This window comes from Ascaphus truei, chromosome 2 (assembly GCF_040206685.1).
Source record: "Ascaphus truei isolate aAscTru1 chromosome 2, aAscTru1.hap1, whole genome shotgun sequence".
Taxonomy (NCBI): Eukaryota; Metazoa; Chordata; class Amphibia; order Anura; family Ascaphidae; genus Ascaphus; species Ascaphus truei.
Window position 1 is genome coordinate 461856095 of NC_134484.1, and position 17388 is coordinate 461873482.

Here is a 17388-nt window from a genome sequence, read left to right on the forward strand (position 1 = left end):
GCTCTATGGCATAATGTGAGACTATGGATCCAGGAAATCCTGCAAGTAGACTTACTGTAGATCTGGACTTTCTACTAAACAGACCGTCTGACACTTTATCTAGGCAGGAGAAAAGGCTTGTGTCCCACATCTCTACGGCGACAAGATTGCGAATTGGCTGCAATATGGAAGCAGTCAGGAATCCCCCCCCTATCTAAAATAAAAAACAGACTGAGCTTCATATGCCACATGAAGAAGCTCCTGAGCTTTGCAAATGATTCTTGCAGTGAATTACTTAATGTCTTGGAGCCCTGCATCCTCTCAGCGTGATTACAGGGTGTAGCTTCCAGGTCAATCTTGCTATAATTCTCCTAGAAGGCGGGGATACAGAGAGCCTGATATGTACAGACCGGCGTAGGGTAATGTCCAGTCTAGTCCATGGGAACATGTTCCAGGAGGAGACGTTAAAACTAGGATGCCCCAGGACCACTGGGCGAATCGGGCCATTACAAACTGCCCCACTACACGATGTTAAGAGACAACTTCGATCTTCTGAGAGAGGTCCATATCTAGCAAGACTTCTTAGAACTCTATGGGTACCTGAGTGCGCTCCTAAAGAACGAGATCGGTGAGGTGAAGAAGGAAGTGTCCACACTGGAGGAGAGAACCGACACGATGGAAAAAAAAACTAGATGAAATGATTAGGAACCAAGAGGGTGAAAGTGACTAAAGAATTAGGAAACTGCATGGATGACCTGTCCCACCAGCACGAGGACATGGAGAATCGCTAGCGGCGGAACAACTTAAGAGTGAGGGGCCAACTTAAGAGTGAGGGGCCAGTCTGAGTTGGGGCCGGAAGCTTTCATCTCAAGATGGCTGGCGGTCATGCTGTCGGAGAGGAGGGAAGCCGATCTACTTCTAGATCTCTGCCATCAGGCTCTCAGGCCTTGCCCAGGACCATCGGAGCCCCGTCATCATTCTCTTCCATTTTTTCAAAGTGAAAGATGCCTTCCACTCAGCGGTAAGAGGAACTGGGAAACTTACCTTTGAGGGCATCCAGCTCAAGATCTACCAGGACCTATCCCTGACCACCCTCACAAGGAGAAGAGCCCTAAGTCCAGTGATGGGGGTGCTGAGGGACCGAGGCTTCAGATACAGATGAGCCTTCCCCTTTCGCCTCCTGGTGATCTGGGGGGGCAAGGCTCATACGCTGAAAGAACCGGCGGGAGGCCCCACGTTCCTGGAGGGCCTGTATCCGGGAGCCGCGGCGGAGGAGGCAAGCTCACCCAGATCTGGGAAAATGCGAGCTCCACGAGAGCCCAACAGAAAAAGGCCTGAACCACGCAGGAGCAGGAAGCGGCCTTGCTATCTGGGCCCACGTGAGTACCTTGAGCGTGAATACCTCGGGGCCAGCCCAATCCGGCCTGACTCTTGATTTTTTTTCCCCACATGGGGTTGGTGACCCTGGACTCTTTCTCCTGGCTTCCCCCATTGCCCATCGGCCCGGTGTACCCCTCGTGCGGTCCCCACCGGACCACACCGGGTCCCTTTGTGGAGACCCAAGCCTGTTGAGTAAGAGGCCTCTCCTCGCGTTCCTCTCGGGACGTGGGGAGGGGGCGGGGAGAAGGCCGGAGGAACTGTACCCCTCTCCTATCAGAGACCTCAACATTGATGTTTTTTCTCAATATATTGCATATAGTCTGTGGGGGGTAGTGATCGCGGGGGGGGGGGGGTGGAATATATATATATTCAAGGTGCAGGGGGAGGGAGGCTTGGGCTAAGAGTGCATAAACCCCCTAGGGAAATACAATAGTGATCCGATCATTGACATAAGAGGTGGAATAAGAAGAACTAATAGCCACAGCTTTTAGCTCAGTGGAGGGTCAGTGGCAGATTATAGCTACTTACATTTAGGAAGCCCCCCTAGGACACACACTGCCAGCCCTCCCCCCACAGATGGCAAGCCGAGTCACAGGCCTAAGATCCCAGAGCAGGTAATGTCATGCCCTTTCCCCCCCCCCCCAAACACCCCCATTGAGCCTTGTTTAATGAAAACGTCCACCAGGAACTGTTCACTTTGGCCAAAGAGTTCACATTCTTTTCTCCGCCACACGGCTCTTATTCTCAAATCAACTATACTTTTGCCCTAACAAAATCTCGCAGAATCTCGCAAAATCTCCCAGAATCTCGCAGGCCAAAATACACGTGTTCTCCTGGTCGGACCATGCCCCAGTAGAAGTCCAGTGCTCAGGCTTAATTACCCGCCCGCTATATTCTCAATGGAGACTGAATGAGTCCCTCTTAAAAGTACCCGAGCTAAGGTGGGGGAAGATTTAGCTTCTTACTTCAAGACCAATGTGGGCAGCGTGGGACGATATTCTCTTAGCAGTAGTTAAGTGCTCCATCTCCACGGTAATCAGGGAAAATGCATACAAAGTACTGATGAAGTGGTACCTAACACCCTTGATGTTATCCAGGTTTATCCCAGGCTACCCCAGACTGCCCTTGTGGTGGGCCTGCTCGAAGGTATCTGCTCTATGGCATAATGTGAGACTATGGATCCAGGAAATCCTGCAAGTAGACTTACTGTAGATCTGGACTTTCTACTAAACAGACCGTCTGACACTTTATCTAGGCAGGAGAAAAGGCTTGTGTCCCACATCTCTACGGCGACAAGATTGCGAATTGGCTGCAATATGGAAGCAAAACAGAGTAGGGGGGGCAAGGGATAAGTAAAAGCACAGATGGAACAGATATTGTTGAGCAGTATACTACAGTTGGTATACCACAGTTTAAACCCAGTGGGGGGGGGGGGGGGTGGTGGGTTGGAATGGTAAATGAATAATCAATAATAATAATCGGGTCTTTTGCTTAATCTTTTGCTTAATCTTCCCGTTCTGGGTTCCTTCCCCTCCCCGTTTCAGTAGGGGGCGTGGGTGAGGCAAAAATGATATAGAGGGATCAATATTGCTTTTAAAAACATTGAATGAGCCTGAGGAAGCCGTCCAATCGGCGAAACGCGTTGCTCTAATTCAGTGATCAAGTTTGGAACTTTGGGGCTTCCGTAGCTGAGGAAGTCAGTTTGCAGTCACAGCCGCGCCAGGAACAGCCACCTATTCCGACTCCGGACGCGGAGTAGAGAGCGGCCGGGACCACTGCCAACCACAGCCACGGGAGCGCACCAGGAAACTGTATATACTATGTGAGTTCATTTTTGCGGATCCTATTTTATGTCTAATAAACTTTTATGTTTTTAAAAGCAATATTGATCCCTCTATATCATTTTTGCCTCACCCACGCCCCCTACTGAAACGGGGAGGGGAAGGAACCCAGAACGGGAAGATTAAGCAAAAGACCCGCATTGAACTTCCTGCCTGCCAGCAGGAGAGTGCGCAGCACCCCAGAAATACCCCTGACGGGGGTCATAGGTGTTTACCTTAAAGACATCTGCCCTGCACCTTTACTCACACTGGGCCGTGTGAGTACTTATTGATATTTATTGTTACCTAGTTCCCCCCCTGCACTTCGTTGCAGAAGGGGCACCATCCATTACAAAGATACCAACTTGGGATGGTGTTTACACAAGGCCGTGTAAGCATTTACCATACAGCTTACGTCTATTGATTATTCATTTACCATTCCAACCCACCACCCCCCCCCCACTGGGTTTAAACTGTGGTATACCAACTGTAGTATACTGCTCAACAATATCTGTTCCATCTGTGCTTTTACTTATCCCTTGCTCCCCCTACTCTGTTTTGTCTCAACGTTTCCAAAGGGCTTTGGATCATCCCTTTTCAAGGGGTGGTAGCAGAAGGGATCGCAAGAAATACCATACATCAATAGGAATTAACCACAATCATTGGTTACATCGCTTTTCTGAAACCCTGATACTTAAGGTAAGCGCCTGGTTCCTCCGCACTGCAATATGGAAGCAGTCAGGAATCCCCCCCCTATCTAAAATAAAAAACAGACTTAGCTTCATATGCCACATGAAGAAGCTCCTGAGCTTTGCAAATGATTCTTGCAGTGAATTACTTAATGTCTTGGAGCCCTGCATCCTCTCAGCGTGATTACAGGGTGTAGCTTCCAGGTCAATCTTGCTATAATTCTCCTAGAAGGCGGGGATACAGAGAGCCTGATATGTACAGACCGGCGTAGGATAATGTCCAGTCTAGTCCATGGGAACATGTTCCAGGAGGAGACATTAAAACTAGGATGCCCCAGGACCACTGGGCGAATCGGGCCATTACAAACTGCCCCACTACACGATGTTAAGAGACAACCTCGATCTTCTGAGAGAGGTCCATATCTAGTGCTCTAGGGAAAAGGTCAGACATGTAACTTATGTAATCCATGCTTTGTAATGTGTGTAATATGAATGGACCCCGCCCCTCTCCCCTCCCCCCCACTCTCCCCTCCCCCACCCATCTTTCTGATTTCTGTACCCCTCCCCCGCATCCCATTTTTCTTTCTGTACCCCCCAAATAACTTCAGTAAAAAAATCAAGCTTTAAAAAAAATAATCAATATGACTCCAATAATGTATTTTTTTTTTAATGTAATACATCTGAACATCCGGGTCCAATGCATTTCGTCAGCACGTGACTTTGTCAGGGAAATAAGGTGCCCATACAGCTGATAGAGTTTATTGACATACAGCATGAGTTTGTAGTTTGCTTTACAAGTTAAAATTCCTGATCAAGCGATTTCCCTCCAGAAAAACGAACAAAAAAGGGGGAGCACAGGTTGAGGAACTGAAAAAAATATATCTATAATATGGTGGTTAATGACTGTGATGTGAAATAAAATGTAAAATAACATAAACACTTACACGGCCTTGTGTAAATGCTTTCACATCAAGGTATCTTTACTCTTGCTGTTGTACCTTCTGTTTTTCTTCCACTTGTACTTGACTTCTCCGCTGGTCTGAAGTGGAACTTTTCTGGTCTTCTCTGTAGGGATAGCTTGTAATGTCGTCCTCGGAGTGAAAATGAGATAAAGACAAACACGTCAGGGATAAAGCAGAATATACTTATGACATAGACGGTTGTATTTGAATCATAAAGCGCAGAGATATACTGCGTACACTCACACGGGCAAGCGTGAGTGATCTCTGGGGGGAGGTATCTTTTATTACACCTCACTCCAGGGCTGTCAAAGCGCCCTTCCTAATTTCCACACTATAAAATAGGGAAAAAGAGGGGGGCGAAAGGACAGGAGGTGAGTAGATGTGTGAGTAAGGTAATAAAACTCACATGGCCATATGTGAGTAAGGGCTATGATAGGTATCTTTTCCCCTCCGTGGTGTTCCAAATACCAAAGACCTTCAGCTGAGTGTTGCAACCACTCAAATGTTCCCTGAGCCACACAATGGTGCACAAAGTTGAAAGGATGGAAAAGTCCTGATCTTTATTAAACACCAGCAGGAAAACGTCTCAGAAAACAACTAAAAAACAATTAATCACACTTAGTCCAAAGCGGCTAAGAGTTGGATATGATTAAAAGAGCCAATACATCAGAGAAAGTTCGTGCAGGATACTCAAGTGCGCAGCTAGCTCTCCGCGTCCGGATGGTGTGCTGTGCTCCTGCTTCCTGCTTCTGACGGTGGCTCAAGTTAGACAAAAGTACTCAGGGATCGTAGCAACGCGTTTCGCCCTTCTTGGGCTTCCTCAGGCTCCGTAGAAAAAAGGCTCCTCCAGAACCTGAAATAGGGTGTAAAGGAGGAGGAGGACTTCCTAACCTAATAGGTATCTCCAGTTGTACTAACTTATGTACCCCCTATGACACAGCACCTCTGTGTCACTACTGAGCGGGGCTAGCATCTCCTCTCTTATTAACCCCTGGCATTACTTCTATCAAATCCAACAGAGGGGGGGTGGAGGGGGTTACATACACCCAATTTACTGATGTATTAATTTTGGGGGTGACTTAGTGGCCCTGTGATATACTTTACCCAAGAGGGAAAAGTGGAAAGAGATTGCTATTTTCAGTTTGCTTAAAACCAGAGACAGAACATAAAACACAGTCAGAGCTCAGTGCACATCCAGTGAAACCTATACACGGTACAGTGCCTAAATATATATGTATATATATGTATAGATATCTATTAAATAAAATGGTCTTTTAGTTTAACATTTTGGCCAAATTGTTGTAAGCCCCTGAGCCACTACACGGCAGACCACATCTCAAGGGTGGCAACCTCCTACCTAATTGAAGCTCACCCCCTCCCACATTTAAATGGTTAAAAGCTCACTCCATAGCATCTCCACTCTCGGGGGAACTTGCTTGCTTGCAGTGTGATTGTGACAAATCTAATACAGAGTGCTTTTCCTGGTAATGTACAGGTTAATAAAAGCTTCAATCAGACTTAGAACTATGCAACTAATTTTGACAGATTTATTATAAATCATTCTTCTTGGTAATGCACAGGTTATTAAGAATGTATATTAGTGTAAGGGACCCTTGAGATGTGGTCTGCCGTGTAGTGGCTCAGGGGCTTACAACAATTTAGCCAAAATGTTAAACTAAAAGACCATTTTATTTAATAGATATCTATACATATATATTTTGGCACTGTACCGTGTATAGGTTTCACTGGATGTGCACTGAGCTCTGTCTGTGTTTTATGTTCTGTCTCTGGTTTTAAATATATATTGCATGCTCAGTAGCACTCCTCTGTGACACTTATATGCTTATATATATGTGTGGTTATTTTGTGGGTTTAATATGAGCTTGTAGGTGTCCTGTATGTTTTATTTTCAGTTTGCTCCATCTTTCATGTTACTCTTGTACATACAGTGTACTGAACTCATTAGATGACTCATTCATTTCTTGGCCAAACTACAGTTCTGTAGTGTTTCTGTTTAGTTTATTCGAGAGCGATAAGAGATGCATGAGGATATATATTACCTGTTTGCATCATATTTAAAGCTCAACTTATAAAAACAAGAGTACTACATTACTAATAATTTTCGTGTTGACCTAATGTTACTGTTAGTTTAGCGAAGAGGGTTAGGAGATACGAAGAAACAGATTGGTGCTAAATGTTAAGCAATTTGTGAAAAATAACATGAAACCATTGCAATTAGAAACATGGGGTCATTATATGTTTTTAGTTTTTTCTCATCTCAAAGATGCCTTACCACCATTACTACTGTATACAGTATTTACAGCAGGTCGTCCAAGTGGATATGAGGCCTCAGTTTCCCTGACTTAAATTACCATTATTTACAAATGATTAGATTTTGCTACATTTTTTATATGAAGAAATAAAAAAGGAACAGACTTTAAGTAAAGCCATTACCAGCCGGTGAACTAAATAAATAAAGATTTAAGTCTCTGCAAACTTTTCTGAAATTGACTAGAACTACTGTAATTGCTTTCCCCCAGCCCCCTACCCCCATTTTTCAAAGTGAGCCAGCATTTGATGGATAGAAATGTTATACGATTGTCTTATTTTGCAGTATATTGATTTTCTGATGGAGACTCGAAAATGTCTACTAATGGAATTTTATTTATTTGATAAACCTGGTGTAGGCGTTTGTTACAGTTTTATTCCTGCTCTGGAGATACAAGACGTCATAAATGCTGTAGCACATGTTCAATGGAATTAGGCAATTAATAGAACACAATCTCTCTCTGTATTTGACCAGTGTTTGAGGGACTAGGTGCACCACTTTCTGGGGAAGGTAGAATCAACTCTTGTACAGGTTAAAAGAAGGAAGTGTTAGATTCACTCCACATATAGGAGGTGCCTTTATCTGTGATCTGAAAAGAACGATGACATAAATAAAGTGATAGTATTAGTGCAATGATATTATTGTGATAAATAACACAGTGTATACTAATTATACTATATAAATGTGAAGAAAAAAACTTTGTGAAAAAGAAGTGCTCAATACTGATAGAACCCAAAATAAAGTACACAGTGAAAGATTGCGGGTGCATTACATAAACCGAAGGGCATACTCATAGTGTCCATCGCGTGTGTTGAAAGCAGTTTTCCACTTGTCATCCTGTCTTACCCTTATAAGGTTATAAGCACCTCTTTGAGTTTGGTAAAAACAGTTGCCCCACGCAGACTGTCAAAAAGTTCAGTGATCAGAGGGAGAGGGTACCAGTTCTTGATAGTAATCGAATTCAAACCCCGGTAATCAATACAAGGCCTTAATGACTCGTCCTTCTTTGCCACAAAGAAGAAACCTACATTAGCAGGAGAACAGGACTTACAAATGAAACCCTGCTTCAGACTCTCGTCAATGTATGTCCTTATCGCCTTGGTTTCAGGTTCGTAAAGATGATACCTGAAATGAATGCGGATCAGCTCCGGAAACTCCCTGCTACTGTACAATACTATGTAACAAAAATAAAATAAAAGCAGTGCGATCGCCTGTTACAGATGTGCAGAGAGGGATCGATTCTGTCAGCTCTCGATACCCATCTCTTTCAGACTAATGTGGCCTGGTATGATTAACTCAGCGGGAGTCCCATTCAGAAGCAGGGAACCCACTGTTCTAATACGATGGGGAATGCCTCCCTGCTCTGCACTTGGCTGTGAACACTCCACGTGTGGTCCACGGTTCACCAGCACATGCGCGGGGCAGGTTGGATATAAGTCTGGCTACATCTGTACTGTATATCAGAAAAGAGCACACCTGAGGTACCTCAGAGATATGATAATAATATATTGTAATGCCTCCTATTAGCATATCTCTCAGGTATCTCAGGTGTGCTGGGTTTTGAGCTGAGCTGTCTCTCCACATCAAAATCCATATTTCAGGGTCTGGAAGATCTGGGCAAATCAAATGGGTAAACATTCGAGAATTGAATGTCTTAAACAGTTGGATGTTAACCAGTAACATTTTGTGTGAAGGGAGAATTATGGTGGTTTCAGGAGCAAGTGCCCACATTTTTAACTGTCCAAATCGCCTAAAGACATCTGTATGCGAATTAAATTTTGTTCATAAACCGCCACACAGCACTCTATTTTATTTCTTATAAATACTACTTTATAACGTACAGTTGTTGTTTAAATTAACAATAATATATTGTTGAATCTAGCACAAAACACTTAAATATTTCAATTTCAACAATATAGATGTTGCAGACTTTATTGAGACCATTAACGTGAGGCGAAAACTACGCTAACGCATCCATTGTCTCCTTATATCATGTTGAAAAGTTTGTGGTCGTTGGGAAGCGCAAACATATGTAAAAAAAAAGAATAAATATCTAATAGTGCAATATTGTCAAATGCAGATGTAATTCAATTCTTCTTAGGTTCTATACGACGGATACTCACAAATGTGAGGAGATATAGGTGCACGTAATGGTATCTTTAGGTGATGATTCACAGACTGCAGTATGGTGGAAGATGGCACCAGAGTCGATGTGTCCACTAGTACCCTTCATAAAATGTCAAGAGAACCGGACATAGTGCAGACTGTAATGCTTTATATACAAGTAGGTATATGATGGTATACACTCACATGGTAAAAGGAAAATACAGGCAGTTTGATCACACAATCGACACCGGCTGCAGGTAAGGGCAGTTCTTGCTTTCCTTGGATCGTTTCCCTCTGCCAAACGCACGCCTCGCGGTTCCGTCTCAAGGATTCCGGATGCTGCGTCAGCGGGATCCTAGGATTTCCGGTCGACTGTGTAAAAGTCACTCCACGCGTTTCACCATAGCTGGTTTCTTTGACAATATTGCACTATTAGATATTTATTCTTTTTTCCACATATGTTTGCACTTCCTAACGACCACAAACTTTTCAACATTCTACGAGATTGAGAAAGCAATCCAACACTGGATCACAGCAGCATTCAATAATCTGTTTGTATTTACAGTATCATTTTGATATTATTTTCACGAGCACTATTGCACTGATATTTATCAGATTCACCTACGGTTGATGCACTAATTATTTTAGAGCGCCACGCATGATAATTTCTTTTTCACTCTCCTTATATCATGCAATATTTACTGCATCATTTCTTGCTTTATTCCACAATTATAGAGATGATAACATTTGCACATCTGCACTTACTCTGCAAAAAAATGGCATTAAATGAATACCATATCGACATTCAATTCCTGTTTTTATGTCGTACCATTTTCAAATATCATTTGTTTTCTGCAAATTAAAATTCTGGATTTTTGGGGTAACTCCTTTGTTTGAACCTGGGAACTAATATGTCAATTTTCTTTTCTTTTTTTTCATTTGTGAATGTGCTCTCATAAAGTCATCACCTTGTGCTGCATCTTCAAATGCCGGATCCCGAGGACAAAAAAGGAGATTGAAGCTCGATATGCCCAACGCCAGGCAGGGAAGGAATATGCCGACAAACTGGAAAGTGTTCCACCATTAAACGAGCTGACGGATATCCCTGGAGGTAACACCTTATGTACTTTATGAACTCTTCAGCCCAATTTCTCTTACTAGTTTTGGGAAATATGTGTTACTAAATAAAGTAATGTGTATGTGCTGAAGTTCTAGGACACACTGAGCACTCCATGATTAATTTACTGTATGTTTCGCTAGTAACGCACATATAGTAAATATGTATACCTTGTAACGCCCAAGCAGGAGGCCTACACAGTATTGCATATGCAACTTTAACCCCATTTAAAGAAAGTTGTTTTTATTTTTCTAATAATGGAGTACAGAGTTGTTTAATATGTAGTGTCATAAAAGTTAATACTGTACTCTGGAACACAGTAGTGTTGTTCTGGCCCTCTAGCCAAGGGGTGCGCAAACTGGGGGGCGGGAGATTGTTCTGGAGTGGCACGGGCAGTTGCAGAGGCCCCGCGCTCTTCCCTAAGGTATTAAAATTAAATGCCGGAGGATCACATGAGGCCTCTGCAACACCAACTTACCGCGATTCAGCTGGCGTCTGGACGCATCTCCATGGCAACACAACATCAAATGATGCCGTGGGGTCATGCGGCTTGATGGCGTCAAATGATGCCGCTGGTCACGTGATGTCACATGACCCTGCATGTCATTTTGATGCTGCACTTAGCAAAGGGGGGGGGGGGGGGAGCACCAGCACTGGGGGACACAAGGCAGGGGGGCGCAGGAGAAAAAGTTTGTGCACCCCTGCTCTAGCCCCTTGTAACTATGAGGTAGGGTCAGGCAGGTTAACTCACTCCCTTTAGATGCACACTGAGTCCTTCTTTCTTTCTGTTCTTTTATTGCAAAACAAACAATAACAACAGATGAGGGGAACTTTGAGTGAGTGGCTTATGTGGGGAGAGGTAAATTAAGAATGCCTTGTATGGGAGAGGCAGTAAGATATATGTACTCACAGACTGCTGGATCCAAAAGGAAGTGAGCTTGTCTGTACACGCAGGACTAACTTTACAACAGGGTTTCTGGGAGAAACTTACAGGGGTCTGTGCTGTAGTCACTAGACAACAGACAAACCAGGGAGGGAAGGATACATTAGTTGCAATGTTACACTGAACAGGGACAGGAATAACATTACAGGGGAAAATGCACAACTAATTTTAGGGCATAATTTCAGTGTATTGGCATCCAGAGAGTAGTGAAAAAAAACACAATCCTGTTCCAGGACAAGTGTGTATCAGTCTAGACTTGAAACTTACAAGGAATATGGCTGTGACACTGCAGTGCTGTGTGATTTCACTTTGATGTGGGTTTCATTCAACCCTCATTCACTTACACAGTGCTCACATTTATAGCAGGAATCTCTCCTATTCATTTTTTTTTTATTTTGACATCTATTTTTTAATAACATCTGAACCATGAGATCTATATATGGAGATATTCTAATTTTTATTTGCCAGGGTATTTTTTCCCTTTGGAAAATCACTATTGCAGTTGTGGTCAGTTTCATTTCTCCGAATTAATAGAATGCCCTAATGTCAGCAGTTAGAACTGGGGCCTACTTTAATCGGCGTATTTTGCAAATACAATAGGTAATGCCTTGGTGGGATCCATGAAAAAAACCCTAAAAGCCATCATTCAGATCGGCTCTTGGGGGGGGGGGATTTTACTGCTTTAGCCTATAATATGGATTATTTCTATATGCTAATGAAGGGTACTACACCATATAGTTGTGCTTTGTGTACCACCTTGAAAAAGGAAGCAAGCCACTATAGTCTGACATTTGATAGCAGCTGTTTTGCCGCGACCGCATCGCCACCCTATTTAGAACTCAAATGTTAGAAATATCCAGGGTGAACTTTAACTCAACGCTGCGCAATCTTTCCTGCTAGTGCCCCCCCCTCCCCCACCCCTCCCTCCCCCTCCCCCCCCTCCCCCCCCTCCCCCCCCCCTCCTCTCTGGCTCCCGGCGTCAAATGACGTCGCAGGGTCACGTGACGTCACGTTGTCATGCCAACGTGACGTCACATGACCCCGCGGCGTCAAATGACATGTCACGGTGACGCGTTGCCGAAGAGAAGGTAAGTGAAGTTGCAGTGGCCTCACGCGATCCCCCGGCATTCATTTAAATGCCTTGGGGGAAGAGTGCGGGGCCTCTGCAACCGCTGTGCCCCCCCCGAATAATCTTGCTCCCCCGCTGCTTTAACTCATTCCTTTCATTAATACGCATAACACATGCATTATAGATAGATTAGCTGGAGCCACATAGGAACTTAATTACACAGGCAACATAAATCCTTTCATTAGATGCTCTAGCTAATGTAGATACTCTTTTGAAGCTGGATCCATAACAGTATAGAGCTTGTTAAATGGTAACAACATTGCACACGCAATGCAGTACCAAGTGGGTAAAAGGGAGGAAATTGGTAAGGTAGCAGAGCACTTTCACAAGGTCTAATGATGGGTGATAATTATATTTATTTTATGTGATAAATTCTGTTATATTTTTGCGTCCCATTTTGATTTTTGCACAATACAGTACAGAACAAAGAAACTACAGTTGAACTTTTATGACCTTCGAGACTATATTAGCTGACTTGATTAGCAAACAATAAGGTGTATTAAGGAGAACATTGGGATCAGGATTTAGGATCTTCAAGGGGAGAAACAGTGCCTGTAGTTACAGTAATCTGAACATACCTGACGTAAGGATTTAGGGAGCGTTTGCACTTTTTGAAATGTTTATATCTATGATATACTGTTCTAGAATGAAAAGTAGTGGTAAAAATAAACCATTTAGGGACTTATTCTGTATCTACCTACTGCAAGTGGCTGTTTTGGGCTGAATATTTTTGGCTGCAAACAGCTATATTGGTGGATATTCAATAACCCCCTTAAATCTTTGTACAATTTCACACATCTCATTATAAAATTACAGCCTGCGAACAAAGTGAATACAGAAATCCTTCTATCCGGTTAGAAATCAGGGAATCCCCAGAACTTTAATCAGAGAGAAGAATTTGATTATTTACTTGATTTGCTTTGCCTGAGGGTGATAGATCTCTCAAAGATTCTGTCATCGTCTTATTTTCCCTCTGTATTTCCATCTGTATTTTCCCCTCCATATTTTCCCTGTCTCCTCTAACGACTATTTCTGCTTGCCTTTTCTTGCTTCTATACTCTAGGATCTTCTGACAGTCTGCAAACCCTTTCTGGTCATGTCCAGTCTAGACCACACAGGTCCCTGCCTGTTTTAAGAGAAGAAGATGAAATGGCTCTTCATGGGAACTAGAGACTGCACCAGTTACTCTGCTTTCACACTCTCAAAAAATCTTCTTTTTGGGTCTTATTCATATTATTCCCTTTCTCTGTATTCACTAAACCTTCTAGTATCTTCCAAATACAGCGGTGAATTTGGTGTGCTGCACACAGTATAACATTATTACATCTTGGTTGCCATGTTCAATGTAGAGGAACTTGTTTACAGATTTCTTCAAACACAACTACAGAAAATACCTGTTCATCAATTGAAAATAATTTGTGCGTTTCCTATTGGTTTTTCTTTATACATTTTTTTTTGGTCTAGTCCATAAGGATATAGGATGGTTGTCAATTCTGAAATGTATTTCCAAACACGATTCGAACTGTATATAAAGTGTGCCTGGAGGCACAGCTAAACAGATGTATTATAGCTTGTAACTACACCAAATTGAAGAACACTTTCAATGAAATGTTTTCCATCGCACTAATATCGTTATTATGGGGAAGAATATAGGGAGAAGGTTTTTGTCGCACACAACACCAGGAAAATGTGATGGATTCAGATGTAGGAACGTTTACATTTCATGAACATGTGACGTGTGTCCAGTGACGTATTTTCCATTAGGCCCGACCGGCCTGGGCCTAAGACGGTAACATTTTGGGGCGCCAAATCTCCACCTTTTCCCCCATATACAGGCCCCACTCTCTTCCCCACTGATTGCCTGGGTAGAGCGTGGGGCCCTTGTACAGTTCTTACCTTCTCCTTTGTGCCACCCTCCTCCTCCAGCGTCAAATGATGCTGCAACGTCACATTACCATGGCAATTTTGGCGCCATGTGACATCACGTTGCCGTGGCAACGCGATGCTGTGTCATATTTACATCTAAAATAAGGGAGAATGTGGGCTTTGTAATTCATTGGTTATTTCTAAAATCCGACCTTGCTGGGGTATTGTGAGGAGACCACTGTGAAACACAAAACTAGTACCTCCCAAAAGTTACTTATAATCAACCACTCCCCACAGATCACTAGCAGTCACAAGCTGGGAACGTAAAGTCCAGATACACAGAGATCTGTTAAATGACTTAGAAGAGGCTAACCTAGGTTAACACCTCATAAAGCGTTACCGTGCATCTTCCAAGCTCAATAACTTTCAGTTGCCATGTGAGAAAGGGCATCTCATTAAGCATAACTCCTGTTGGTGCTAATTATATGCTAAAAAGGCGTTCCCCCTAACAATGCCTATCCAAGTACCAAGTGACTTATATACCCCCCCAAACCCTCCTCTATACAACACGTGGAGAGATACCTGTGAAAAAAGGGACCACACCTAAAATACCTGGGAAATATGCTCATTTAAATCACTTGAATGTACTTTGAATATTCTACATTTGTATATTTTCCAGGTATCTCAGCAAAGAAAAATATCACTTGCGAGCATATTCACATGTCTTTGACAGGTCTGCAACCTGCTTTCCCCCATTATCTTTTAGTGCTTACACTGCAGTCAGGGATTCTGGGAAATGACATGCAAACGAACACACAGCATCTGAGGTGTGCTGTTTAGTTCACAGGTATCTCTCCACATGTTATATACAGTAAAGGAGTTTTTGAGGAGGTGTGCAGGTCACTTGATACTGTACAAAAATAGTCGTCTCTCACACACTCCTCTGCCATTTTCTAACAAAACCCATATTTCAGTATGGGAGTAACACCACCTCTAGTTAAGATACAGTATGCATAAAGCCATGTTATGTGATGTTAATGCAAGATTGTGGTCATGTAACATGATGTAAGACTATGCTAATGAGATAAACACTGGCTGTTGTTTTTGCATAGAATTAGCTTTGTGTATAAGAGTTAAACTCAGGGAAACTCACATCCAGTACTGTTTTTAATAATGAACATTATGAGACCCGACTTAACCGACCTCTGTTGATCTGGTCCTTAGCGATGTAGACTATTTTAAAAATTACTATCAAAGTGTCAACTTTCTCTTGCATCCTCTTTTACACGATGTAGCTGTGTCTGTATGCATTGTCTGTAGAGGAATGCAATGTTTATTTATCAAAGCATGTTTGCCATAAAATTGATGTTGGAAGACACTGTCATTTATACAAGTGTGTTGTAGGGGTGTACTGGTTTAAAAAAATGACCAGGTAACCGGTACCGGGTACCCGAGAAAAAAAATAAAATTACTCGGCCAGGTAGTTTTGATGTAACTGCAGCCGGCGGCGGAGGGTGAGGAGGATTACGGTGACATCCTGCAGCGGTCGGCAGCCGGCGGCGAAGGGTGAGGAGGACCACGGTGACATCCTGGTGTCGGTGGGAGCAGAGGAAGACATCCTTCAGCTGTTGGCAGTGGGAGCATAGGAACATGTGACCGGAGCAGGAGCCTTACTAGAGGACAGCTGGGGAAGAGCTGCACTGTAGCAGCGACGGGCACTGGAAGTTGGAAGACTTCACCGGCTGAAGGATGTCTTCCTCTGCTCCCGCCGCCACCAGGATGTAGCCGTGGTCCTCCTCACCCTCCACCGCCGGCTGCAGGTAAGTCTCTTCTGCTGCTCTGCTCCTGCTGTTCTCCAAGTGGAGGACAGAGGGAACAGAGCAGGACAGAAATACCCGGCACCGGGTCCCAGCGCCATGGGCCGGTTCCGGGTAATTTCTGGGTACTTTAAATGTGACCGGGTAATTTCCGGGTATCCGGTACATCATTAGTATTTTGTAACTATCTTGACACGCTGTCATTTGGGGAGTGCAAATAGGAGCAGTACAAGACAGATATAATACATTGGGATGTGTTGCAGCAAAGGATTAATAGAGGTATGGAAATGCAAATCAAATTAATGGACACAAACCGGAACATTTTAGCACGTTCTACCATCTTTTGTCTTGTTTTAAACAAATTGCCATAACATATTTGCCAATGCTTTTTGTACTTATTATGTGATATTGTATCTGCCACATTCTCTAAATAAAAAAAGAAATTTGTTACCATAGCAAACTGCAACCCACATTGGGAGTCACGTGTATAGCTAATTATTAGGGGGTTTCTCATTTTTAGACCAGATTTTGCACTCTGCTCACATGTAAGCCAGGAGCATCTAAATTGCAATGCAAATTAAGTGATTTTCCTCCAGGACTAGAATTAAGAGCAATTTATAGTAGATATGGTCTTTTGCTACTTAAGATTTACTGTTCATCTTCCAAGCTCAATAACCCCTAGTACCTGACCCCCCCGAGAGAAATACACCCCCTCCTAGGGAATTGATCTCCGTTATACAAACGATATTCCACACTGATGCTATCAAAGAAGCTGGTAACAGCAGGTTCCATTAAATGGTGATTAATTCACTTTTTACGGCAAAATTATTTTCCAGTTTTGATTGTAATCTCATCCTTCGCTATAAGCCTGAAGGAAATGATCTAACTTCTCACTTTTTATGTGTCACCGTGACAAGCTCGACATTGTTTTGCAAGATAGTTTGCATAATGCCTCATTAACCGCGCTGATGTAGAGATTTAAGCAAAGTGGAGAAGTTCTAAAACCAGCTGCAGCAAGTCATTAAAAAGAAATGCAGAGACTGTTACCCCTTACATACCAGCATTGGGATGAAGGAGGCTCTGCATACTCTGGGTATTTGTGTGCACTTAGGACGCTGGCTGGGAAGAGGGTATCAGGTTTGGTAGCGTGTCCAGGGGGAAAGTCAAAGAACGTCTTAATAGTATTGCTCACCAGAGGTAAATGCCCGGGAATCCAGATCAGCAGAGCTGCGGGAGACCAGGTCTCAAGGA

At 43.3% G+C, this 17388-nt stretch overlaps 1 protein-coding gene across 1 annotated transcript in view; it reads left to right on the forward strand.

The window, feature by feature from the left end:
* TMIE (transmembrane inner ear) overlaps positions 1 to 16086 on the forward strand; it is an 84678-nt gene extending 68592 nt beyond the window's left edge. The window contains exons 3-4 of the mRNA XM_075589154.1: positions 10227 to 10376; positions 13518 to 16086. Of these exons, the coding sequence (XP_075445269.1) occupies positions 10227 to 10376; positions 13518 to 13624 (257 nt within the window). The 3' untranslated portion in view covers positions 13625 to 16086. The remainder of the gene's footprint in view (positions 1 to 10226; positions 10377 to 13517) is intronic.
* The last annotated feature ends 1302 nt before the right edge of the window (positions 16087 to 17388 follow it).